We start from the raw sequence: 27,558 nt of genomic DNA, 5'->3' as shown, positions 1-27,558 counted from the left end.
ACTCTCAAATATAGATGACGCTTTTCCTCTGTGTCTTACTCATGATGAAATGCCCTTCCCAGCACCTCTGTCTGTTGAAATCTCATCTATCCATCAAGGTCTGTTACAGATGCCATATTTGTAGTAAGATCCCCGTGAAGACTTTTCAGATCCATCTATTCAGAAGTTCTTTCTCCTACTTTGAATACTTATAGAATTTCTTTTTACTTCTCTTAAGGGCCCTTACTTAACCCCAAATTAGAGGTATGTACCTGATTTCCCACCCCAGCCCCCAGATTCACTACTAAAACACAGGAATTATCTCAGATTTCTCCCCACTGTTCCCACCTACCCAATGCCCAGCACAGGCCCCTCATTAAATGTTGCTTGGGTGGAATGGAAAGATGAAGTAAAGCAGCCTGAGCTTTAAAACCTCTAGAAATAGAAAGCTCATAGTCCTCTCTGCAGACAAAGCAGGACTCCATATGTGGAAGTGCATAGTGGCAGTCTTTTCTTAGCGCAGACCAAACATGCAGCTGCTACACTCTGCCACACTATAACATTTCAAGGGGAAGGGAGCCAACATAAACCCACAGTATATACAGAATTGAAATCAGAAACCCTCAGTTTTTTTAACCACCGAGTATAATTTCACAGTCTATTTGATATGATTTTTCTAGGCTGTGGTTCAATTCAAGCCAGTCTCTTCATTTAAACACAATCCTATAGTTCTCTTCTATACTTACTGGCAGTCACTTTGCAACTTTAATTTGCGTTATTCTGGGTGGCATGGAGAAACTGATGTCTGCCACCGACTTTTGGAGAGATACATTTTGGGCCTGACATTTTTATATGCACTTATTAAAAATGGTAGACTCATAATTTTCCTGCTGAAGAAGGAAGATTGTCCACTTAGTCTCAGGCACGGTGAACTATACTAAAAAATTTATTAACTTTGGAATTAGGAGATCGGGTTTCAGCTCTTCTGTCAGAACCCACGTGACCCTGAGAAGAACACTTTTCACTCTATACTTATCTTATTCATGTAAGTATATTAGGGAAGCAGATGTCACAGCAGATGAAGAGCTATTTCAATATCTGCATTCGGGATTCTGGGATCACTTAGGTCATTATTTAATAATTCAAGTCATTCATCAACGTTACTGAAGTTTACCATATATATATGTCAACAAATAGAATCTCAGGCAGCTGATTAGTTTTTTGAGCCACTCTGAAGCAGACTAGAAGGTTTTTGGCCAAAAGAGTTTGAAAAATGTGAAATACATTGAAAAATGTGAAATACAATGTCTTATTTACAGAGATTAACTGTTACAGTAGTACATTAAAAAAAAATATGAACACTGTATCCTAAAGAAATGTGTTTAACTCTTACTACAGTTCATCTTACCCTTTGTTAATTATAAAAGCATTTTTATAAGTCTTATGAACATCTAGGGCAGTACATTTCTTAGCAAGGTAAGGGCTGACTAAACATCAAAATAAACCTTTTTTTTCTGTCCTTCTTGGTTGCTCTAACTTATTTATAATAATAGATTGCTCCTTCATTTAGGAAACTCTTCTCTCTGGCTTTCTCTCTGCGAAAAGACCTCAAGCGTGTCTCAAGTGAAGACTTTGCTCAATATTTGGTTGATCAGATCTCTTGTCAAGGTTCTTGACTACTAAGAAGATGTGCTTATTTGGATGCCTTTTCATTATATCAAACACAAACTAGCTCAAAGTGAAATGAAAAATTTCTCCAACCCACAACCAAAATTTGTAGCCATGTAAAAAATACTATTTCCATTGCTATTACCACCATATTCCAAGTTAACTAGTTTTGAAAGTTTAAGAATGCCTTTAACTTTGCATTTCCCTTTGACCAACTTACTTCTTCTCTGTTATATGAGAAAGAGAAGTACAATGGTTTCCCCAAAATTTTGTCTCTTCTCCAATATCCCTTTACTCTCACTTAGTCCTACAACAACCAGGCTAATATTTCCACAACTAAAAGGATATTATCAAGTTTATCATAGGCCTCCAGTCTTACACTCTCCTCCCTGCCAATGAGGAAGTTCTCCCTGCCAATAAGTGAAATTTTACTTCACATATTTTAGTTTTTACTTTTCACAGCCCTTTTTGGAATGAGAGAGATATATTTTTATGACTACATTCACAAACGTGCACATATAGATGATACATAGATACATCTATCTGTTTCCCCTTTTCTAGGAATAAAAATCAAAACGACTCACCTTAGTATCAAAGATCCCCATAATCCAGTCCTGTTCCACCTTGTTTTCCATTACTCTGGAATCAAAACCTTCCACATGAGCCACGTTATCCAAAACACTATCTTATAAATACATCTGAGACATTTCTACTGTAACATTATCATGCCATTCTGCAGCTGGGACATCCACATGTTTTCTGTTTTTCAGGACCCTCAGTCCAACCTTCTCAGGCCTTTCCTGAACCTTCCAGGTTACTGTGATTTCACATTTCTCCTAATTTTTACAGGATTATGTAGCCTGCCACCCACCCACTCTGCCCTAAAAGCTTGTAAATTCACAGTTCTTGATATCAAGTCTGTGTATGTCTTCTTGTCCTAACTGGGCTATATTTAATAAAAGATTAGGATCCTGTAACATTTATTTTGTATCCTTAGACACTTGTCATCTATCATAGTTCTTTCTATGACTGAAGTGACCGGCAAACCTGTTACATAAACAAGACATGCACAAACTCACCTCTACTTTGAAATAGTGGTGACTAAAATCCCAAGTGTCTATTTGTGAATGTTCGTTTGAATCAAAGACGTAGCTTCTAATTATACTTCTGCTGCTAATATTCTAGGCAGGTTCTTTATCCACCTGTAAAATGAAACAGTGGGACTATATGATATGGTCTGTCCAGCCCTAGTCTTCTGTAGACTTAATTGCAATTCGTATTTATAAGATCAATGCAAGTGCCACAAAAATAACAGAATTGATGCTACTCGATATGTTTAGTCAGTAAGCAGATCTCTCCCAAACTTTAGCTCTCTCTAGAATTTACATGGTCTAGAACTTTCTTTCTAATATAGTCTCTTGGCTGAGGTACAAAGAAAATGTTTGAGTTTATATTTAACCTGTATATATGGTAGGGATATTTCATATACTGTACAGCCTGAAGGTTATTGCTGTGGCTGGATACTTATAAAAGTGCAGGTGTGATGCCAGAGGAATTTATGAAACATTGAAATGAAAGAACTCTATCATCAAAACCATCTCTTTAGTAAGAGCATGTGGCCTGTCAGGTTAGGAGTACCCATTAGTGAGCTTGATGGGTTACATACCTGCAGAGACCTTAGTCTTCTCTTAAAGATTCCTCCAGGAGGGGTCTTTGGAATAAAATTCCCCTTGGCTTGCAGCCACGATGCATTCCTTTGCATGAGCTGAAATGAGTGTTTGGAAATAATTTTTGAAGTAAATCTTCCCACTCCTATAAAAGCAAGAGTTTATATTTCACAGAAGAACGTGGCGTATTTATACCAAAAAGGTACAAGTGGAAAGGCTTTTGATTTACTTGTTTGCTTTTCTTGCATTGCTCACAGTAAAGCAATTTGAGTGGAATGTTAAGTTTGTTTCATAAACACAAAATGGAAGGCAGACCAAGCATGTTGGAAATTGTAACGACAGAATTTATCTGTACATTCACTAAACCCTAAAACCCTCCTTAAATCATCAAATTTGCCAAGCTATTTTCCGTGTTATCCTAGCATTGTTACAATTTAAAACAGGCCAGGGCCCAAATGATTACTTCTTCTCCCTGATCTATATGCCCCCATGCAATCTACTCAGGAAACATGTGGACTTACAGGAGAAACACTAAATAAACCCATACTTTGATTCCCAGTTGCTTATGACAAGCATTTTATGTCTGATACTTTGTCATTTCACAAAACAATGTTGCAGACACACCAACAAACTTTTGAAATTTTTTTTTTCATATTCTCAAGATCAGAAAAATCATTCCCAGGCTCGCATTAAGCTATTTCACTGCTGATTTTCAAAAAGGTATCTTAGAAACAGAAATCCATAATTAATTGCCATTTTGCTATCATAATTGGCAAATTCAAATGATTGTGACATACAGTTTGAGGAAAAAATGTGATCTGGCTGCTTATGGTTGTAGAGACATAATTGGTAGTGAACAATTAAGAAGCTGGCTTTTAGCTATAGTAAATTGATGGCCAGCTGAAACATTTTTTTTTTATTGAGTCACTAGAGAAAGACAACATTTTCCCCCCTTTATTATAATGAAAACCAGGCAAAATATGAGTCAAATGTTTTCACAACAAAATTTGTTTTTGTACCCTAAAGTTCACTAAGGGGAACTCTGTCCCTGGACAAGTTTTGACTTGGTGCTATAAATTATTGTTCGTGGCCAGGCGCGGTGGCTCACGCCTGTAATCCCAGCACTTTGGGAGGCCGAGGCGGGTGGATCACGAGGTGAGGAGATTGAGACCATCCTGGCTAACACGGTGAAACCCCGTCTGTACTAAAAATACAAAAAAATTAGCCGGCCGTGGTGGCGGGCGCCTGTAGTCCCAGCTACTCAGGAGGCTGAGGCAGGAGAATGGTGTGAACCTGGGAGGCGGAGCTTGCAGTGAGCCGAGATCGCAGCACTGCACTCCAGCCTGGGCGACAGAGCGAGGCTCCGTCTCAAAATAAATAAATAAATAAATTATCGTTTATATCATAGCGTACCCTTGTCAATAATTACCAGCCACTTTCTGCACTGGTCCTGAAGTAGAGGTAAGGGCTCATCTAGCTTTTTGAAGCTGTCCTCTTGGGCAGACACTCAATAAATGGCCATTTTTATTTCTCTTATTTTTATTACTAATATTATAAAATGCTTTGCCAACTATACAAAACGTACAAACTATATGACAAATGCAATTTTTATTACTAGCCACCTCACAAGTTAGATTGTGCTCACCAATACAGAAGTCATGTACAAGAGGAGTAGAATTCTGTACTCACATAGAGAGACATTGGATTTCTATTTATTTATTTTTCAAAATCTGACATGAACTAGATTCTTTAGATGTTAAAGTAATAACTGCTACCATAGTCATGGGATGCTGGCAAAACTAGGGTATGAAATTAATAACAACTACCTTCAGAATAAACTTTGAAAAGGATTAAAGCTGATTCCAAAAACAGTAGCAGGAAACAAATGTCAGCAAGGTCTTGGCCCACACTGCTTTTCGGTAACCATTAGTCATCATCTGACACCTCAAGGGAGAGTGCTGGACAAACACTGCAGAGGTTAAGATCCCTGCCCAGTTATTCAGTCTTACCCTGTCCTAGCATTTAGAACCAAAAACAACAGTAGCATACCAATAAACCATGCACACTAACTTCATTCGACCCGTGGCAGAGACGACTTGTCTACATTCCATCACTAAGATAATGTGCTCTCCTTCTTACCCAGCAGCCATTCAAGTTTTGGCTGTTCCCTTGGTAGGAAGTTAGACAATACACAGATGACTTGAGCGATTCTGTCTAATTCAAAGCACACACTTATTTCTGGCTAATACTTAGTTTTTTTTTTAACATCAAGAGCATTTCATTTTTAATAGTCTTTAATCAGAAATAGTATGTTTAAAAGTTCTGTTTCTTCACTGTAATGTTTTCCTTACCCAGAAAGATGGTTTCTATTTGGATAAGAAATCTTCTAGAAAGCTGATGGAATCTGTTGTTTCACTGAGCTCCTAAGAGTATCCTTATTTGGCCGTGGCTATTCACCATTAGTGTTTAACAGTAAAATGTAAACATCAGACTAAAACTTCACTAGAGTGTTTAGAAAAGCAGGAGTCTATTAATCAGAATCAGGACCATAAGTAATTGAGGGAAAGGGCATAAGCAGTTTGGCAAAAGAAAGCACTTTAAGAAAGCATGTTCATTCCTCCTTTCCAACTTACTCCACAGAGGAAATGTTACTCTTTAGAAACGTCATTTCCATTTAATCCTTACCAAATTGCATTTCGAAAACTATAAATAGTTACTTATACCTATGACTATATTTTAGAGTAACGTTCCATAAATGCAAAGATAAGTTCATTTTCTACATTAGCATGGCCACCTAACTTGTGAATTAACATGTCTTCTTCAAAGCTAGAAATTTTAAAATGTTCTGCCTTGAGATGTACAAAAGGAATATATTGTATAAAAATTTCCCTTACTATGGGAGTATATATTTTAAATAAGTTGTACCTTTTGTATGTCCCTGAGTTTCCTTGCTAAGGCAACTATTTGTATAGTTAGATTTTTGAAATGGAAACAAAAACACTCAAAGAAAAAAGTGAAATATGCCAGCTTTAGTTTGACACATTAGAAACCCAACATAATGCCGGGCATGGTGGCTCACGCCTGTAATCCCAGCACTTTGGTAGGCCAAGGTGGGTGGATCACGAGGTCAGGAGTTCAAGACCGGCTTGGCCAACACGGTGAAACCCCATCTCTACAAAAAATACAAAAATTAGCCAGGTGTGGTGGTGCATGCCTGTAATCCCAGCTACTTGGGAGGCTGAGGCAGGAGAATTGCTTGAACCCAGGAGGCAGAGGTTGCAGTGAGCTGAGACCATGCCACTACACTCCAGCCTGGCAACAGAGTGAGAATCCATCTCAAAAAAAAAAAAAAAAAAAAAAAAAGAAAAAAGAAAGAAACCTAACATAATATAGTTACTATGAATGACAGTGAATGCAATTCTGAGCTTCCCAGTAGTCAAGGCAAAAGGTGCAACAGAATATATTAGGTAGTTCTCTATGGATGTAAAAATTAAGTTTATAAATTTGTCAAGAGAAGTAAACTGTTATTTCTTATAACTGAATTATGAAAATAATTTCAAATATGGATCTTCTTAGAAGTTATGTTAATGTATTAACATATCAGTAATTGTGAAATAAAATGCAAAGTTATTTGCTATATGGCTATTATTTTACTCCAAAAATCTGACTCTGTTATATAGAAATGTTTAGGAATTTCCTAAAATAAGATTAAATTCTCATTCAACAGCCCGCTCTTTACATTTAAATACTGCAATTTACAGGATTTCATTTAATTCAGTAGGTTGAACAAACTGCTTCCAAATTTTATTTCAAAATTTGATGTTTTGTACATTTTAAGAATATTCTTTTAATATATTATTCATGTTGTAAGAAATGTATTTATTTATTTGGTTCTATGAAGAAAAATTAACTCAAGTCGGCAAAAATTCGAGTAAATTTGGAGACCCTTTAGCAAGTAGTGAAATGTCTACAAACGTGCCTTGTGACATATATATGTATATGAGTGTATACACGCACACATCTTACAGGTTCATCAAAGGATGAATTTTGTTGTTTAGTATGATATACATGCTGTAATTTGATGACTTCCTTTCTCTCTAGCTGTTGTGCTTATGCTGCTAGCTAGAGCTTAAAACTTGCACTGTGGCTTAGAAACAGGATGTCTTCAGTGTCAGCTTACGTGCTTGTCACTTGGGAGTTAAAAATCTCTAAAGTTACTATATTGTGAAATTTAAGTAAAAAGACCAAGGCAAAAACTATAGCACTTCATTAAAATGTAATGCATAAATTCCCAAAGTTAGGCTGACGAAAATAGAAAAAGAATTCATTCATTTATTGAAAATGTTGATGTTTGAGAATAATGGAAATTACTTATTTTAGGCTTGATGTTTTACTCTGTACAAAAAACCTTCAAAAGAGTAAAAAGTATAAAGTCCCTCTCTCATTTATTTTAACTCCCACCCGCATTTCTATTCCCCGACTTCCCATGTGCAACCTTCCTAATATGTTTGATACGCATCTTATTGTTTGTATGTATTTTTAGAAAATGTTTATTGTTTTTGTATGCAAAAAAAATTAATAATAAAAAAAAAGAGTAAAAAGTGCTGCCAAATATTCTATTTTAGAAGTACACAGTGGTCTTTCCATGTTTTAATATGCTTTAGAATTATTAGCCCCCATTCTTTGTTGCACGTGCCTTACAAGCTGTGCTTCATTTCATATTCAAAATATTTGAGCTACATATCCTAATTCAGAAAATAGGGAACTTACATATTTTCCATACAAAATGTTTGGAAATTTTAGAAGTGTTTCCTTTTGTGTTATGTGTTTGCCTTCTGAATTGAGAAACATTGTTATAGCAAGGATGGGCAAAATAGAGAGGAAGAGAAAGGAATGGAGGCAGGGAACGGAAGGAAAGTAAAACAAGCAACTGACTTACGCTGTGCCGCATTATTTTGCAAAGTAAAAGCATCATCTCTGACTGATTACTGCAGTGCTCTTCTGCCCGCTAGGAAGATCTATTTTCCACAAGGAAGCTTGAATTATCATTTTAAAATGTGTATCAGATCTGATTATATCCCTCCTTAACATTCTTTACTGTTTCCTTGTGCACTTACAATGACATTTAAACTCTACCATAGCCTATACAAATGATCCGTCCTTCTCTAACTTCTAAAGTCTCCCTCCTTGATCTCTGCTCTGCTTTGAAAACACATCAAGCCTTTTTCCACTTCAGGCACCTTTCACTTGACTTTCTTTGGCCTGGAATGCCCTTCCTTTTGTTCAGTTCATGCCTGGCTTCTCAACTTTTAGATCTCAGCTCAAAAATTACATTGAAGAGAGGTCTTCTTTGATGAATGAATCTAAAAGAGTTCTCCTTCTAGCCCAGTCCCAGCCGGTGCTCACGACTTTGTTCATTATTTCTTCATAGCACTTAATACAATCTGAAATTACTTTCATTACTTATTTATTTACTTGGGATTTGTCCCCTTCCATGAGAATGTCAACATTTGTTATAGAAAGCAGGGCCTTTGTCTGTCTTGACCACGTAGGTATTCTGCTTAGTGTCTGATACAGAGTTGGTGCAAAATAAATATTTACTGAATAAGTAAATGGGTGAACTAATGAATTGGGGCATCACTGGAGAATTGGACCTATGTGTGTGTTCTTGAATAGGCGGGCGGTAAGTTATAAAACTTAGAGAAGTTCAGTTTCTCTGGAAAGAGTTGGTATAATGGCAGAGAGGAAGAAGTGATGCTAGGAAAACCAGAGCCAAATCCCAGAGTTCTCGAGTGTCATGGTGTGGAGTGTCTGAAATCTGTTTTCTGGTCAATGGATGGCTACTGGAGATTTTTGAATAGTCAATGCGTGCTTTAACAATCCCTCCTTTATTACTAGCTATGGAAAACTCTTTCTGTGTCAGAAGAGCCTCATTCACTCACAGGTTCAAGGACAGTGTAACTTCTGAACGTCAGCAGGCTGTTGATGTAGTGAATGTTCATTTCTTTTTCCGTACGGTATGACTACCACGTAGTCATGCTTCTGGGCTGGCAAGAGAAAATATTTGCCTTAGTTCTTCACAGCTTGAGAGGAAATGGCCCGAAGCTTCTTGAAGGCATTTTTACCAGTATTTCCGACATCTCAGTGGCCTCCCCTAAAAGTCCGTACCATCTTCATGTCAGATTATTCCCCTTTTCTCCATTGTTCTTTATTTCACAATTTATTTTTCTAATGCATAGAGTTACCCCCATATTAGACTTACTCGCTCCTGTGGTTTGTTTTAATTAGGTCTTAAAGGAAGTCCAGTTTGGAGCCTTTAACTGTAGTGTGCTGTTGGTTTGTTTCATTGGAGGAGTGGGAAGGTCCTTCCTTAGCTGAAACCTAGTACTGACTGTGCCTTGTAATAACCTCCATCCAATCATATGACATTATATGTAGCATGCACATGTTTATGTGGACTTCTTACCACTTTGGATGTGTGTATTTAATTTATAAAATGGAAGACAGAGATATCAAGCTTCCAGTTAAAACAGTGGTTTATTTTATAGACCCTGGCAGCAAATTCTGGTTTCCTAAACTGGTTCACAATAATTTAAAAGCCAGGGCCATGAAGTTTTACGGTTCAGCCTTAAGTCATGGAATCTTTTTTTATAGATTGTAGTATCTTCAATTGTGGACTATAAAGGAAGAAAGCACCAAATAAGCAAAATGTCAAATTTGAGAAAAGGACCCAGTTTGTCAACATTGACTGATTTCAAGAACTACTGAATCACATTCATCGTGATAACCACATCGGAAGCTCTCAATATGAATGATGATTTCAGAGAAGTTTTTATTAAATGTACAAACTTTTAGTACCTTATAGCAGGGGTCCCCAACCCCTGGGCCATGGATCAGTACAATCCTGTTAGGAACAGGGCTTCACAGCAGAAGGTGAACTTTACCACCTGAGCTCTGTCTCCTGTCAGATCAGTGGAGGTCTTAGGTTCTCATAGGGGCACCGACCCTCTAGTGAAGAGTGCAAATGAGGGATCTAGGTTGCATGCTCCTTATACGAATCTTGTGTGATGATCTTAGGTGGAACAGTTTAATTCTGAAATTATCCCTGCACCCCATCCATGGAAAAATTGTCTTCCACGAAACTGGACCCTGGTGCCAAAAAGTTGGGGACCACTGCCTTATAATTTATGAAGCATATTCACATGTAAATACCTTTGAACTTGTGTATAAAAGATTTACTTCTTACAAGTTTTTTTCTCTTTTTTTTTTTTTTTTTTTGAGATGGAGTCTCGCTGTCGCCCAGGCTGGAGTGCAGTGGCGCAATCTCGGCTCACTGCAGGCTCCGCCCCCTGGGGTTCATGCCATTCTCCTGCCTCAGCCTCTCCGAGTAGCTGGGACTACAGGCGCCCGCCACCTCGCCCGGCTAATTTTTTGTATTTTTAGTAGAGACGGGGTTTCACCGTGTTAGCCAGGATGGTCTCGGTCTCCTGACCTCGTGATCCGCCTGCCTCGGCCTCCCAAAGTGCTGGAATTACAGGCGTGAGCCACCGCGCCTGGCCAGTTTTTTTCTCTTTTCTAAGACATATCATAGATATACTCTGTATGTAAAGTAGGTAGAAAATAAAAAGATTAGTATACCATGTGATCCATATCCACAGAAAACTCTAACGGGAGAAGCAGATATACTGATGCATATATAAGGTACGGAATAGTAAGCACCAATAAAGGAACAGGGTTGAGATTATATTGTGGTGCCTAACTATGGCTACAGGAATGGGAAAGGGTCTCTTAGAGAAGGCAGGATTTAAGTTTGGCCTTATAGGACATGACATATTTCAGTAAGAAAAGACAGAGGGACAAAGGTTCTCTAAGTCAGTGGAATATCCTGAGCCAAAGCATAAAGTAGGAAAATTAAGAACATAAGTATTTATTTGTGTTCCATTAACTTTAACACCTAGTGCTGTAGAATCAGAGTATGTCAGTACTAACCTGTTTTACTCATAGCTTGTAGATTGCCTGTTACCCAGAGAAAATTTTCACCAACCAGAATCACCTACTCTATCCTCTTAAATTATGTGTTCATGGGAGCTATGAACTCTCCTCTTCATTAATGGGAGCATATTCACATCCTCGAAACAGATCATTTATATATTGTATGCTATTATTTATCTTTCTCTAGTGCTCTAGTGACTGCTGAACACATTCATATGTATTTCACAGTTGAATCCTTCCAAAATCCTCCACAGTAAATGATGGTGTATAGTTCTTTTGAGCATTTTTTCTTTAGGGAAAATTAAAGCACCAGTGTTTAAACAACTTTTTCCGGGTTCACTTGGCCAATAAATGCAAACCACACACAATTTTGAACCCATTCTTTATACCTATATAGTTATTACTATGTAGATGCATACAATTTTTATCTGTATTGATATGTAAGAGATTGAGAAAATTAAAGTTGAGAAAGATGAAATCCAAAACTAGTGATTTTGACAGTCAAAATAATTCTGAGTGCACAGAATTGAGGACAAAGGTAAAAGTGGCAGGAAGAGCTCATTTCAGGCAAGATTTAATGGAAGGAAAGTCAATAGCTAAAAATATGCAAACTAGATTTGAAAAGGGAAAGCTTTACTATTATGGGATGTCAAGTCTTAAAACAGGGCAGTTTATGTTTTTGTGTTAAGAGTTGATTCTTTATATTTCACAAGACTGCAGGGACTGGGCACTTGTGAGTCTACTACTAGTTTTTAATAATTGAGTGGCAAAATTATCAAAAGCAGATGCAGTTGAATCTTACATGCCATTCTGTGATTTTATTTTGTTCAACAACAATTAGTTTTCATTTCTTCACACTTTAAAATGGATTGAGCATATTTTAGATTCCACCATGAAAAAGATAACTAATGTGAATTTTTATTTTTCTGATGTGAGGTAAATGGATCTGTCTATTGAAATTCTCCATGACTAAAGCATATGTAAACATGTGAAGTGGGTGGATTACGAGGTCAGGGGATCAAGACCATCCTGGCCAACATGGTGAAACCCCATCTCTACTAAAAATACAAAAATTAGCTGGGTGTGGTGGCGCGTGCCCATAGTCCCAGCTACTCGGGAGGATAAGGCAGGAGAATCGCTTGAACCCTGGAGGCAGAGATTGCAGTGAGCCGAGATCGCGCCATTGCACTCCAGCTTGGCAACAGATCGAGACTCCATCTTAAAAATAATTTTTAGGCCGGGCGCGGTGGCTCAAGCCTGTAATCCTAGCACTTTGGGAGGCCGAGGTGGGCGGATCACGACGTCAGGAGTTCGAGACCATCCTGGCCAACATAGTGAAACCCTGTCTCTACTAAAAATACAAAAAAAATTAACAGGGCGTGGTGGCGGGCGCCTGTAGTCCCAGCTACTCAGGAGGCTGAAGCAGGAGAATGGCGTGAACTCAGGAGGCAGAGCTTGCAGTAAGCCGAGATGGTGCCACTGCACTCCAGCCTGGGGGACAGAGCCAGACTCTGTCTCAAAAAAAAAAATAATAATAATAATAATAATTTTTAAAAATGTGTTAAAATGGGTAAATTAATTCCATTTAAAAAAAAATCATTGCTTGTTACATGGAGATCATTGTATTAAGTGGTTTAGGAGACAGTTGGCAGTGTCTGTGTAGTGGTTGTTCAAAATTCTTTTTTATTAATGAGAATCAAATATTAATGAGAATCAAATTTGTAAGTTTGGAATCAAATATCTCAAAGCTGTGTGGTAAAGCATTTTATGTGCTGTCCTTAGCATCTTTATGCATTGGAATAATTTATCCTTTTAATTTTTTTAAAAGTTTTGTCTTATTTTTAATTGACACATAATAAGTATACATAATTATGGGTACAGTGTGATGTTTCCATATGTGTATTCATTGTATGATGATTAAATCAGGGTAATCAGCAAATCTGTTGCCTAAAACACTTATCATTTATTTTGATGACATCATTAAAAATGCTTTCTTCTAGCTATTCTGAAATATACAATACATAATTGTTAGCTATTGTTATCCTACTGTGCAATAGAGCAGCAGAAATGATTCTTCTTCTTTCACTGTAACTTTGTACTCTTTGGCCAACCTCTTCCTGTCTCTCCCTTTCCTACATTTCCCAGCCTCTGGCAATCACCGTTACACTCTCTACTTCTATGAGATCAACTGTTTCAGATTCCATATAAGAGTGAGATCATGTGGTGTTTGTCCTTCTGTGTCTGGCTTATTTCACTTAACATAATACCCTCCAGATTCATCCACGTTGTTGCAGATGACGGGATTTCATTATTTTTTATGGCTGAATAATATTTCATTGTGTATATGTACCATATTTTCTTTATTCATTCATCTGCTGATGGGCACTTAGGTTGATTTCATGGCCTAGCTATTGTGAATAGTGCTGCAATAAACATGGGAGTACAGATATAGCTTCAACATACTGACTTCATTTCCTTTGGATATATACCCAGCAGTGAGATTGCTGGATCATATGGTAGTTCTACTTTTAATTTTTTGAGAAAACTCCATACTGTTTTCCATAATGGTCTTGCTAATTTATATTCCTCCCAACAATGTATAAAGGTGCCCTTTTCTCCACTTCCTTGTCAACACTTGTTATGTTTTACCTTTTTGTTAATAGCCATTCTAACTGGAATGAAGTTGTATTTCATTGTGGGTTTGACTTGCATTTCCCTGGTGGTTAGTGACGTGGAGCATTTTTTCACACACCTGTTGGCCAATTGTATATCTTCTTTTGAGAAATGTCATTTCAGATCTTTTGCCCATTTTTAAATATTTTTTTCTTGCTATTGAGTTTTTTGAGCTTTTTATATATCTTATATATCCTAGATATTAACCCCTTTTGGATATGGATATATAGTGTACAAGTATTTTCTTGCATTCTGTAGGTTGTATCTTCACCTGTTGATTGCTTTCTTTGCTGTGCAGAAGTTTTTTACTTTGTTATAATCCCATTTATTTTGTTTTTATTGCCTGTCTCCTAAAAAAAAAAAAAAAAAAAAAAAAAAAAACCCAAGGCTCCTAGTTTCATTCTTAAACTGTGAGATTTTGGATTGATCTTTGTATTTCTCTGAGTGTGATTTGGAAATATTTGCCTTCGTTTGGTCATTTTTTTTTTTCTCTTTAGCTTAACCAGCTCGAAAAAGCAGTGGAAGCAGCTCACACATTTTTCGTGGCTAACCCTGAGCACATGGAAATTCAGCAGAACATTGAGAATTACAGGGCGACGGCTGGTGTTGAAGCATTGCAGTTGGTAGACAGAGAAGCTAAACCACATATGGTAAGCTCTGTGGACCCCTTCCCTCACCACAGGGAGCTAAGTGCTCCTAAGTTTCATTTGCGTCAAAGCAGATTTCTATGAATGAATATCTCATAAAATTTATTCTCAAATTTTAGTAACATTTTTGGACTTTCAGAGTTCTCAGAATATAATGATCAAGTCTGAAAAAACTGAGATTTTTTTAAAATTTTAATTACAATTTTAAAAGTTGAAATAAAAAAACTAAAAAATTAAATATTTTTAAATTAAGAGAAAATAAAAATTAACTTAGAAAATCGGTATAATGTGATAAAAACTAGAACATCATATAATTATTTATAATCCTCTCTGGCCAGGCACGGTGGCTCACGCTTGTAATCCCAGCACTTTGGGAGGCCGAGGCGGGCGGATCACGAGGTCAGGAGATCGAGACCACGGTGAAACTCCGTCTCTACTAAAAATACAAAAAAAAAATTTAGCCGGGCGTGGTGGCGGGAGCCTGTAGTCCCAGCTACTCGGAGAGGCTGAGGCAGGAGAATGGCGTGAACCCGGGAGGCGGAGCTTGCAGTGAGCCGAGACTGCGCCACTGCACTCCAGCCTGGGCGACAGAGCAAGACTCCGTCTCAAAAAAAAAAAAAAAAAAATCCTCTCTGAACCTTTCTGATACTTTTATTTTATACCTAGGAGGTGAGGCCAGTGTAAATTGTTCAGGATTATACTGTGATTTTCCAGCTCCCAGTCCAGTGGTTTGCCCATTGTACCTATACGTTTCAAACTGGGGTTTTAAAAAGCGATGTAATTCTTTCTACAGACTAAACATTACTTGAAATCACATGTTGAAAGCTTTTTTTTTTTTTTAATTTTTGAGATCACCATTCTCAACACGTAGCCTCCAAGATTATTGCAGAAACGGATAAGGGAAGATTTTAGAAAATATTAAAACACACACATACACACACAGGCAAGGCCTAAAAGTGGATGTCAGTTCCACCCACATCTGTTGCCCTGCACTTGTTACTTGGCCCTACCTATAGGCAAATGATTTCAAAAATACAGTCTTGCATGTGCTAAGGGAAAAAAACGAAATCGATCACATAGCAGTCTATTTGCTCAGTAAGAGCCCTCTCACTTACAAGTATTTGAAGCCAGGAATGTTGTTCTTTATCTCCCAGTGCAACCCTTCTTTATCCCTCCGCAGCACAAGCATCCAGTACCCCGCCTACCTAGATGATCCTCAGTCAGCATAACCCCTTCTCTTTGAAAATAAGAGGTTTTTTTTGTTTGGTTGGTTTTTTTTTTTTTTTGTCTGTTTCATTACAGGAAAGTTACAATGCAGGAGTTAAACATTATGAGGCTGATGACTTTGAGATGGCTATCAGGCACTTCGAACAAGCCCTAAGAGAATATTTCGTTGAAGATATAGAATGCCGAACCCTATGTGAGGGGCCTCAGAGATTTGAAGAATATGAGTATTTAGGGTACAAGGCTGGTCTGTATGAAGCTATTGCAGGTAAAGCTTATTTTTTCATTTTATTTATTTCTTGATTATAAAAATACTACCTGCGATTTGTAAAAAGCTATTCCAGCAAAATAGAAGAATATATTGTAAAAATAAAAGACTCTCATGTGTCTATCCCAGCCTGTCTCCTGTAGAGAAATGTATGTAGTTAAAATTTTGGTGACTGTCTTCCCAAACTTTTTCAGGTCCTTATGTAAATATTTATGTATTTATTTATAGTTATTATTTCATTTTTTTATAAAATAGGACAATACTATATATATTGTTTTTCAACTTTTGTTGTTTTATTTTATGCTCAACAATATATTGTGGACTTCTTCTCATGTAAGTACGTAGAGCCATTTTATTGTATTTAATGGCTGGGTAATGCTCTGTTATATAAACGCATCATAATTTAATTGACTAGTCCTTTAGTGATGAGTATTTAAGAGGTTGAAACTTTTCATTATTATAAACAATGTAGTAGTGAACACTTTTATGTAGTTTTCAACTACTTAAAATGTTTTATTATTTAATAACAATTTAATATATTACAAAGCGGCATTTAAAATAGTAGGTAATGCACATTATAGAATAATTTGGGAGATTGGCTAGTTAACCACTTATGAGGGGAAAGTGGGTTCTCTGCTGTATGCCTTACACAAAAATAAATTGTATTTGTAATAACAATATAAGTGTAAAATATAAAACTGTTAGAACAAAATGAGGGAAAATATTTGTATAATATCAGGAGAAGAAAAGCTCTATTTTTTTTTGAGACGGAGTTTCACTCTTGTTGCCCAGGCTGGAGTGCAATGGTGTGATCTTGGCTCACTGCAACCTCTGCCTCCCGGATTCAAGCAATTCTTCTGCCTCAGCACCCCGAGTAGCTGGGATTACAGGCATGCATCACCACACCCAACTAATTTTGTATTATTCGTGGAGATGGGGGTTTCTCCATGCTGGCCAGGCTGGTCTCGAACTCCTGACCTCAGGTGATCCACCCACCTCGGCCTCCCAAAGTACTGGGATTACAGGCGTGAGCCAGCACGCCCAGCAGAAAAGCTCTTCTAAGCATGACAAAAGACATGACAAAAATAAAGAACAAGTTAAACTTTACCTAAGATTTATAAGTACAGATTTATACAATAAACCAAGCTGATCTACAAACACAAATAGAAAGTATTGCAAAATATTTTATAGGCAAAGTGTTCATATATTTCATATTCAAAGAGAGCCTGTAAATTATTATTGTTCATAGTAATTTACTTCTTATCAGTAGTAATAATAACCAACACATATGTAGCAACTGTAACATACAAAGCACTTAACATATTTTTATCTATTTAATGCTTTGAGCAACTCTTATAGATACTATTGTTACTTACTCTCCTCTCCCTTTTGTAAATGAGGAATTTATCTGAAAAAGATTGAGTGATGTGATTGGAGTGAAGCTGGAACTCATATTTGGACTTTTCTGAATCTAGAATCTATACTTTTAAGGTCTACATAATTGAAAAGTAGGCAAAGGATAATTTATTAATAAATTTTTCACAAATATTTTGAGCACACATTTTTTTCTGAGTTACCCATATATGAAAAGCAACGTTCAACTTCATTTACTTACTAAAATGCCAGTGAATAAAATTAGTTTGCTCTCCCCAACTTCCAATGCTTTCAGTCTTCCTCAAAAGCACTACTCATCCAGGCGCGGTGGCTCATGCCTGTAATCCCAGCACTTTGGGATTCTGAGGCAGGTGGATCACATGAGGTCAGGAGTTTGAGACCAGCCTGGCCAACATGGTGAAACCCCATCTTTACTAAAAATATAAAAAATCAGCCAGGTGTGGTGGCGGGCGCCTGTAATCCCAGCTACTCAGGAGGCTGAGGCAGGAGAATCACTTGAACCTTGGAGGCAGAGGTTGCAGTGAGCCGAGATGGTGCCATTGCACTCCAGCCTACGCAATAAGAGCAAAACTCCATCTCAAAGGAAAAACAAACAAACAAACGAAAAGCACTACTCACCTAATAACTCAAACCAAGTTACCTTTCAATCCAACATCTTCCTTCATTCCTATTCCCATATGACTTGTTACCAAACTTGGATAGATGTTATCTCCTAATAGCACTGAACACTTCCTAACTCCCTCCACCCCTTTTGCTACCACCCTGGCTCAAAGCAACAGTGATTGCCTCCTTGCCGCTCTTCATGTCCCGTTCTGGTTTTGCTCCGAATGCCCACAGAGCAGTCTCTAAAAAAACAAAATTCTGCTGACAGATCTGGTTTAAACACCCCAAATGGTTTACATTCCACTTGGAATAAAATCCACTTCTTTAATAAGAACTTCCATGATTGGGCACTTGTGTATGTTTTCGTTCATTCTCTCTCTCCCTCTCACTCTCTCTCTTGCTTTTTGATTCCTTAAATATGCCATGCTTATTTCCACTTACAGATCTTCAAAGTATTGTTTTCTTCTATCTCTTGGCTAAAGACTTGTCCTGTTTAGTGCTCAATCTTCAGTGCCTAAGAAGAGTGAGTGGCAAATAGTAGATACTTAGTAAATACTGGTTAAATGAATGGGTTGATTAATGAATGAAGGAAGGAAGGAGATGACATATCCATCAGTTGCATAGCAGGGATTAAAATGGTTAAATACTCCGTGTTTATGAGAATGTAGGTATAGAATTATTGTTAAGAATTATTGTTAAGATTTCTTATAGAGAAAATTAGGGTATAGCTGTCAAAAATTAGACTAGGAAGTAGACTGAAAATTAATACGTCAAATGACCAATTTGTGACACAGCCAGTTACCCAAAATCAACTCAGTTCACCTAAATTCAATACAACGTTGTCAATTATTGAGGATATTTTCCTGGAAGTTTTATTTTTTTGGATCTCTGCCAGATCCAGTTGCCTAAATTTTTGGAATGTCAGTTTTATGTGTGGTTCACATTTTAATTGCTATTTCTCGACGCTTGATCTTGTATTTGGGATGGAAGATTCTTCCTTTATTATAGTTAGCTATGTTGTGGTTGTGGGGGGATAGGCATCCTGCTTTCACTCCCACATTGGCCTCTACACCTGCCTCCACCAATGGCCACTGAACAGTTTTGGCCAATGTCCTAGATCTGGTTTAGGAAAACTGACCGACGATTTCCCACAGATTAGCATTTAGTGATTTGCTCAAGGTCACCACAGCATGTTGGTAGCTAGAAAAGAATAGAGATCTCATAACTCAGGTTCTTTAATTTTTAAGACTCAAACTTATTAAAAACATATTAATTGCACAATGTCATTTAAGATAGAAGGAGGCAAGGGATATACCTAATAAAAGTAATATGACAGCTCTCACTATGTAAATTCTTGTCTGGTTCAAAATTGTCCTAAATTAGGAATACAACTGGCTTTTTAAATAGCAAATGTATTAGAAAATCAGAATATTTGAATTTTAGAGTTAGACATTAACAGTTGGGGAAAAATACAAATGGCTCCTGAATGCAGTTATTTATTACTAGCCCTGCTATGAAACCCTAAAGGATACCTTTCTGTCACTCCTATTTTGCTGCTGTTTATATCCGTTTTGAAAAAATATTTCCATTCAGATTTTGAGTTCTCGGTGGGTATCTTTTGCCTTTACCTTTTGCTTGTCACTTGGAATTAAAAGGAATGTGTATTAGAAAGTAAATAGAAATGCAAACGGTAAGTTGAGTAGGAGAAAACAGTTGAAGGTTGTTTGTTTTTGTTTTCTTAAGAAATAAAACAGCTGGTTATTTATTTCTAACATGCTAATCAAATAAATAGAACTCATACTTCCTTCGCATCCCCTGATTAGGGTTAATAACCAATGGGCTTTAGGGATTCTATTAGCTGTGCTATAAATGATTCAGTTAGCCAAGTTATGCAAAACTGGCACATTCCCCCACACCAGAAAATGCACATTTCCTTCCTGTTGTGTTTTGGGGTCCCTCTGCAAAATCATCAAGATCCAAGCCAAACTCAGACTAAACAGAGAGCCTTTTGAAAAAAAAGGCAGTTGTGGTAAATTAAATTGCACAGCTATGAGATCAAATGATTTTATCATCATTCTCGAAAGAACCCACTCAGCACAGGCATGAATGAGCCATTCTTTCTGGAAAATACATCCATCTTCATTGTAAAAATCAGTCAAGGTGAAACGCAGGAGGCATTTTCTTCTCTGGGACGTTCACCACTTGTGTTTCCTCATCTCAGGCTTTGATAAGATAAGAGTCCAGAGCCAAAGGAGGCATGAAAACCCTCACACTTCAGGACCCTCAAGCAAGAAGAATGGGAGCAATAAAAAGGGGAGTGAAGAGAAACAGGAAATAAGATGCTCATTTAAATTCCTTTAGTTTACATCCTTCTCCCTATTTTACCAGTCTCTGGCAAAGAATATACAATGTCCTTAGTATTAGAATATACAATGTCTAGGTGATAGACTAATTTATAACTGGGTAGAATAGGTTTCTGACCAATAGGTGTAAAAAAAAAAAAGAGTTTTTATTTCTCCTTTAGGACAATTTGGCTTGAAAATGTTAACAAAGAAAAAGAGCACTTTTCCTTCACTTCTCAGCCTGAAATTTCCACATCCATGGTGGTTTCTTTTTCCAAACTGTTCCTTAACATTTACTAGCATCTGAACTTCCATTCCCGATTCCAGGGCACTTCAAGCCATCCAAGATATCCAAAGAGAGGCCCCAAAGTTGTTAAATATGAAAACTGACATTCAGCTGGGTGTAGGTGGGGTAAATGGACTGTGGGGTATAAAAAGTGTATATGGGAAGGGAAAAGAGAGGTGTAGAGAACAGACTGTGAGCTGGAGGATTTGGAATCTACTGTCGTTCTAGTGATCGCTGGCCAGGAGACCTTGGCAAGTCACCTACTTTCTTTGTAAAAAGGTTTTGCAGTCCGGAAGTGAGGATTATAGTCATTTTGCTCTCCGAGTGTGGTGAGGTGAGGAATGCCCTAACTGTGGCTGTGACGTTGACGTTTGGGCACTCAGCAGCCTGGAGGAACACACGTATTGGCTCTTGTCTTCCAGATCACTATATGCAGGTGCTTGTTTGTCAGCATGAATGTGTGAGGGAACTTGCCACCCGCCCTGGCCGCCTCTCACCCATCGAGAATTTTCTTCCTCTGCACTATGATTACCTACAGTTTGCCTACTATCGAGGTAAAGCGTGGATCATCCGTGAAGACTTCTTGGGGGGTTGTGGTTCATCATTACAGACATCACATTTTTATAATTGAGTGTTCTGACTTCTTCAGTTTATTATGAAAGCAATAGGAATTTATGCATTTCTTCTCTCCTGAGCTACAGGACAAGAAGAGCAGAAGGGGATATCACCAATGGGCAAAGTACAAAATTTAATGCTGTGATAATTTACTGAAAATTATACTAGATTGACATTTTGCATGATTTTTTAGACTAATGTTTTTAAAACTCATTTTAAAAGGAACTTTGCAAAATCCTCCTCCTTTCCAAAAACAAAACATTATTTATTTTCCTGGTGTTGATGGCACACAATGAGTCATGTGCTAAAGTCATAAACAGTGAATCAAAGATGAGAGAGTTGCTTAATTTTTATCATTCTTTTTAAAAATCAGAGTCATCTCAGAGTATATATATATATGTGTGTGTGTATATGTACTTATACACACATACATGCACACACACACACACATATATATACACACATACATATATTGTAAATTTCCATTAGAAGAAATACAATGTTGTGACCTATTTGAAAACAAAGCATACAGACATTTAAAATTTCCCTTGTAATAGCTAAACATTTTATAATGAAAAGTTTATATTGGAAACATCCTTGTTAGTTCCTTTCAGTAGTTTGCTACTGTTGGATTTGCTATAATTGTATAGTGAAGGATTTGAGGGGCTTCCTCCAGAACATCTGGGACTCTATGAAGGACTTCGCATTGAAGTACCAGTTTACCACAAACTGCAGCAATGAAAAATAACATTTTAAAAGCACTTATGTTACTCATACATTATATATAAAATGGTTCATTACTGTTGCAAAGATCACCTTCAGGATGTTTACTTAACCCAAACTCAGTACAAAAATCAGAATTAACTCTTACAATTCTGCTGTTTATATGTGTTAAATAATAAAAGTTGTCAACAAACATCTTCGGATAGAAACTTGACGATTTGTGGCCGGGCGCGGTGGCTCACGCTTGTAATCCCAGCACTTTGGGAGGCCGAGGCGGGCGGATCACGAGATCAGGAGATCGAGACCACAGTGAAACCCTGTCTCTACTAAAAATACAAAAAAAATTAGCCGGGCGTGGTGGCGGGCGCCTGTAGTCCCAGCTACTTGGAGAGGCTGAGGCGGGAGAATGGCGTGAACCCGAGAGGCGGAGCTTGCAGTGAGCCGAGACTGCGCCACTGCACTCCAGCCTGGGCGACAGAGCAAGACTCTGTCTCAAAAAAAAAAAAAAAAAGAAACTTGACGATTTGCGCAAAACGACTAGCACCAAAGCAGAGCAAAGGTAATAACTTTTGAATACTTGAAATCGTGTCTTTCCTTTTATCTGTGACTGTTTCTGCTTTCTCTGCTGAGCCTCAGTTTATCTTCCCTCGTATTCATGTTTAGTGCTGACCTCTGTAGACATGTTGATGGCCTCCCTTTAAAATCCTTTGGACAGACCTAGGCTGACTCGAATGCTGCAACTCCTTTGTCTTTCAGTTGGTGAGTATGTGAAAGCCCTGGAGTGTGCCAAAGCCTATCTTCTGTGCCATCCAGATGATGAGGATGTCCTAGACAATGTGGATTACTATGAGAGTCTGCTGGATGATAGCATTGACCCAGCATCCATTGAGGCCAGAGAGGTGAGACCAATGTTTTGAAAAGAAATTCTTTTTTTTTTTTTTAAGACAGAGTTTCGTTCTTGTTGCCCAGGCTGGAGTGCAATGGCGCAATCTTGGCTCACCGCAACCTCTGCCTCCCAGGTTCAAGCGATTCTCCTGCCTCAGCCTCCCTAGTAGCTGGGATTACAGGCACGTGCCACCACGCCCGGCTAATTTTGTATTTTTTTTTCGTAGAGATGGGGTTCCTCCGTGTTGGTCAGGTTGGTCTCAAACTCCTGACCTCAGGTGATGCGCCCGCCTCGGCCTCCCAAAGTGCTGGGATTACAGGTGTGAGCCACCGTGCGTGGCCTGAAAAGAAATTCTTGATTCTGCATGTGTTCTGGGGAGAGTTGATAAAAATATAACACTGGTCTTAAAGATATCTAACAATTTAGCAAAGGTTCTAGAACTCAGTTCTTTCAAACTTTATTTATGCCTGAAGCACATTTTTATTCATACATGTTAGCGTGTGAAAGTATGTTGAGATGGGGCCATGTCTTGCAGCTCTGAATATTTGTTAGCTCATTTGTGACTATCTAATGAAAATATTGCCACCTGAACATTTATCATATCTCTTACCTGTTATTTAAATAAAAAATGTCTTTCTTTACTTCTTTTTCTCTAGGATTTAACAATGTTTGTGAAACGTCATAAGCTGGAGTCTGAGCTGATAAAATCAGCTGCAGAAGGTCTGGGGTTTTCATACACTGAACCGGTAAGAGGAAAGAGGAAATGTTTATTAAAATAATGATTCAGTGGAATCCTTTTTATGTTTTTATTACCTGCCTCCATTTTTGCCATTTACCTCGAAAAGCTAAGATTTTAATGCCCTCCTTGAGGTAAAAATTGGGGGTAGGAGATATTTACTCAATATATCTGATGAACTTTATTTATTTATTTCTTTATTTATTTTGAGATGGAGTTTCACTCTTGTCGCCCAGGCTGGAGTGCAGTGGCGTGATCTTGGCTCACTGCAACCTCCGCCTCCTGGATTCAAGCGATTCTCCTGCCTCAGCCTCTCCAGTAGCTGGGATTACAGGCATGCGCCACAATGCCTGGCTAATTTTTTTTTTTTTTGTATTTTTAGTAGAGACGCTGTTTCACCATATTGGTCAGGCTGGTCTGGAACTCCTGACCTCAGGTGATCCGCCCGCCTCAGCCTCCCAAAGTGCTGGGATTACAGGCGTGAGCCACCGCACCCGGCCATCTGATGAACTTTAAAAGACTAATGGATTTCCACATCAGTCATTCCACATTAACGAGGTCCAAAGTCAAAAGCAAATCTATTGGGTAAAAGTATTTTGTGTATGACTCGTTTGCCCTGGGAGTGTTTTATTTTCCTAAATTCTGGATGTGGTGTTTTAAATTTTTCTTTTAATCTTGTATATTACCTAAACATTAAAGAGAATTCAAAATATCATCAGTCACACTCCTACCGCCCATCATGCTGACTTCACTTTTCCATGTTGTCTTCTAATCATTGTTGATATGAAGACATATCTTTTGCAGAAACATATACTATGGTATAAAGAGATTTGTATTCTTTTATTTAAGAAGATATCATAAGAAATTTCTACATTTGTATAGCTTTAAAAGGTATTTTTAGACACATTTTAGTATCTAAAAAGTAGATAGAATTTAGAATTTTAGATAGGTAGAATTGATGTACAATAAATAAATGAACTCTTCTGCTGAACACTTTAATTATTTCTGATTTTTGAATTATACATAACGTATTAAGCATTTTTTCTCTATTGAACTATGTCCTTAAAATAAATTCTTAAGAGTGGAATTATTCTGTCATCAAAGGATATAAGGTTTTAAATTTCTTGAAACTAAATTGCTTTTCTAAGAGAATTCTCTTAGAAATTATTTATTTATTGTTAATTTATTTATAGTTATATGTCATTATATATGATTACTAAGAGAATAAATAATTCTCTTGGAATTATTTATTTGCACACTATTTTAATACTAACACTATCTCATGTGGGAAGATTTAGTGACTACTCTAAAGTTTCATAGCTCACAACAGATTGAACAGGCATTTGAATCCTAGTAATGCATAGCAGTACCATTTTACCACAAATTTATCAGCAATAAGAAATAACACTTTAAAATCACTTTTATTATTTATATATTATGTATGAAATAGTACATCATTTTAACTTGTAATTTTTTGATGACCAGCAAGAATAAACCTTTTCACATATTCACAAAAGAAGAGGAAAAGCCATTTTTCCTCTTCTTTTAATTACTTGGGCAATGGGCTTTATTCATTTATCCATTGGTTTCTATGTAAGTTCTTCAAATGATATACAAGTTAATACATTTATAAAATTATTTATAATATGTCCATTTACAACCTTTTTTCATTTCTTTCTTATGCCATGTTTTTATAGGCACACTTTTTAAAATGAGTTAATTTTAACGTACTTTTCCAATATAACACCTTCTAATATATTAATATTTATTTCAGGTCTTATTATTCTTTAAAAATTATGTTATCCAAGAGACCTTAAAATATGTTATTTACTAATTTCATGATCTATACAGGTGATTACTCAAGCTCGATTTTGTTTGCTTGTTTTATTCAGAAAACATAAAGAAGTTGAACTGAATGATCTTTCAAATGTTTTTCTGCCACCAAATTCCAAGTCACTTTCTTGGACAAAAGGGTGGATATCTAGGCTAATTCCATGCTATTTAAAAAATCGATTTGTATTTCATTTTGTCCTTGCCAAATCTCCACTCACTTTAGCCTTCCTTTTCATTAATCTATAAAATATAAATATATTGTATTTTTACACAATATGCAAAATTCCTAAATTATAGATCTTTTGAATGTTTTGTGCATATTTTATTTTATCTTAATTCTGTAAGTGATGTTTTAGTGACAAAATTACTGCATTTTTTTTTTTACTCGATTCAAAACAGAACTATTGGATCAGATATGGAGGACGACAGGGTGAGAATCGGTAAGTCCATTCAGAATGCGAACTGGTTTTTTATGAGGAGAAATATTTAGTGTCATAACCTATCATAGAGAAATGTAGCTCTATGAAACAGGCAAGGAGAGCTAATAAAATAATTCTAAGCTGCGAATTAGGAGCTCTGCATCCAGGTCCCAGCTCTTCCTGCCACGTTTTTGTAACCTTAGGTAATATATCTTCTGCTTTCTGGATCTCATGTTTTTTTTACAGAAAAAAAAGGGTTAAATCAGGTGCTCTTTATGTGCTAACATTCCATGATTCCAAATCTGAGAAGGTTGGATACTGGTTTTGATTTATTAACAGAAAAACTATGAAATGGGTTTTTTGATGGTGAATTCCCTTACTGTATTTACTTGAAATAATGAAGTTCAGAAAGTTATACTAAAATAGCTAAAATATTAGGTGTCACTAACTGAATCAGAAATCAAGAAAGCTCATTATTATTATTATTTTTAAATTTTATTATTATTATACTTTAAGTTTTAGGGTACATGTGCACAACGTGCAGGTTTGTTACATATGTATACATCTGCCATGTTGGTGTGCTGCACCCATTAACTCGTCATTTAGCATTAGGTATATCTCCTAATGCTGTCCCTCCTCCCTCCCCCCAAGAAAGCTCATTATTTACAATGACAAAAGTCAATTTACATCTTTTAAAAGGACTGAAACTCAGAAGGTTAGAAACACCTGCTTGAGTTCACATGGTCCAGCTTATTCATTTTCAAATTGGGAACCTGAGGCCCTGACAAGGCAAGCAAGTTGCTTAGAGTCTCATCACAAAGGAAGGACAGATCCAGATCTTCTTGTTTGGAATCTTGAAGTCTTTCACTAGGCTTCAAAAACTCAACCCTTGGGTGGCATAAAATTATTTCAAAAGATCCAAGAATGTATATACACATTTGGATTTGATTTTTACGTATATAAAGAACATCCTGCTATCATTTGTGTGTTTGCAAATGACAAACCTGTGCCTTCTTTTCACAATAGTCAAGAACTACTACATTATGACATAATTTGTTTCAATTCAATAATTGTTCAATGATGCACTCCATGTTCCAGGCCCCACTGGACACTCTGAGCATTATAAAGATGCTCATGATAATTTTTTTACTACTTGAGATTAGAGTCTAGTCTGAAGAGAGTTATGTTATGCATACAATTAATTGTAGTAAAGGTTGCTGAGAAGATTTAGAGGAGTGAAATAAGGCAAACTCACTGAGGAAACAGAGAACTTCCTAGAGGCAGTGACATTTAATTTGACTTTAAAAGACAGGTGAACTTGTTTACAACAAAATACACAATGTAGAGTCACAGACTACCTGGGTAAAGTATTGTTTGCCTTTGAACATTGTTATTCAATGACAAATTGCCATTTTAAATTTTTTCAATGGGCAGGGTTCCTTCAGGAGTGAACGTAGAGGGAGCAGAAGTTCACGGATTGTCAATGGGAAAAAAGCTATCACCCAAGATAGATCGAGACCTGAGAGAAGGTAAGTAGCTGTGCACTTTTACTCTATAAAGGAGGGGAAGGGGAAGATGGGGCTTGACCAGTTCCTTTCCAGA

General features: G+C 37.1%; 1 protein-coding gene across 1 annotated transcript in view; it reads left to right on the top strand.

Moving 5' to 3' along the window:
* The window catches only part of P3H2 (prolyl 3-hydroxylase 2), a 168,003-nt gene that overhangs the window by 116,311 nt on the left and 24,134 nt on the right, over positions 1-27,558 (top strand). Inside the window, exons 2-8 of the mRNA XM_063620517.1 lie at positions 14,477-14,629; positions 15,929-16,118; positions 21,167-21,298; positions 22,839-22,981; positions 23,625-23,714; positions 25,937-25,977; positions 27,391-27,485. Of these exons, the coding sequence (XP_063476587.1) occupies positions 14,477-14,629; positions 15,929-16,118; positions 21,167-21,298; positions 22,839-22,981; positions 23,625-23,714; positions 25,937-25,977; positions 27,391-27,485 (844 nt within the window). The remainder of the gene's footprint in view (positions 1-14,476; positions 14,630-15,928; positions 16,119-21,166; positions 21,299-22,838; positions 22,982-23,624; positions 23,715-25,936; positions 25,978-27,390; positions 27,486-27,558) is intronic.

The sequence above is a fragment of the Symphalangus syndactylus genome, chromosome 17 (assembly GCF_028878055.3).
Source record: "Symphalangus syndactylus isolate Jambi chromosome 17, NHGRI_mSymSyn1-v2.1_pri, whole genome shotgun sequence".
Classification (NCBI taxonomy): Eukaryota; Metazoa; Chordata; class Mammalia; order Primates; family Hylobatidae; genus Symphalangus; species Symphalangus syndactylus.
Note: the sequence above shows the minus strand (reverse complement) of the source record. Positions and strands in the feature narration are given on the sequence as shown.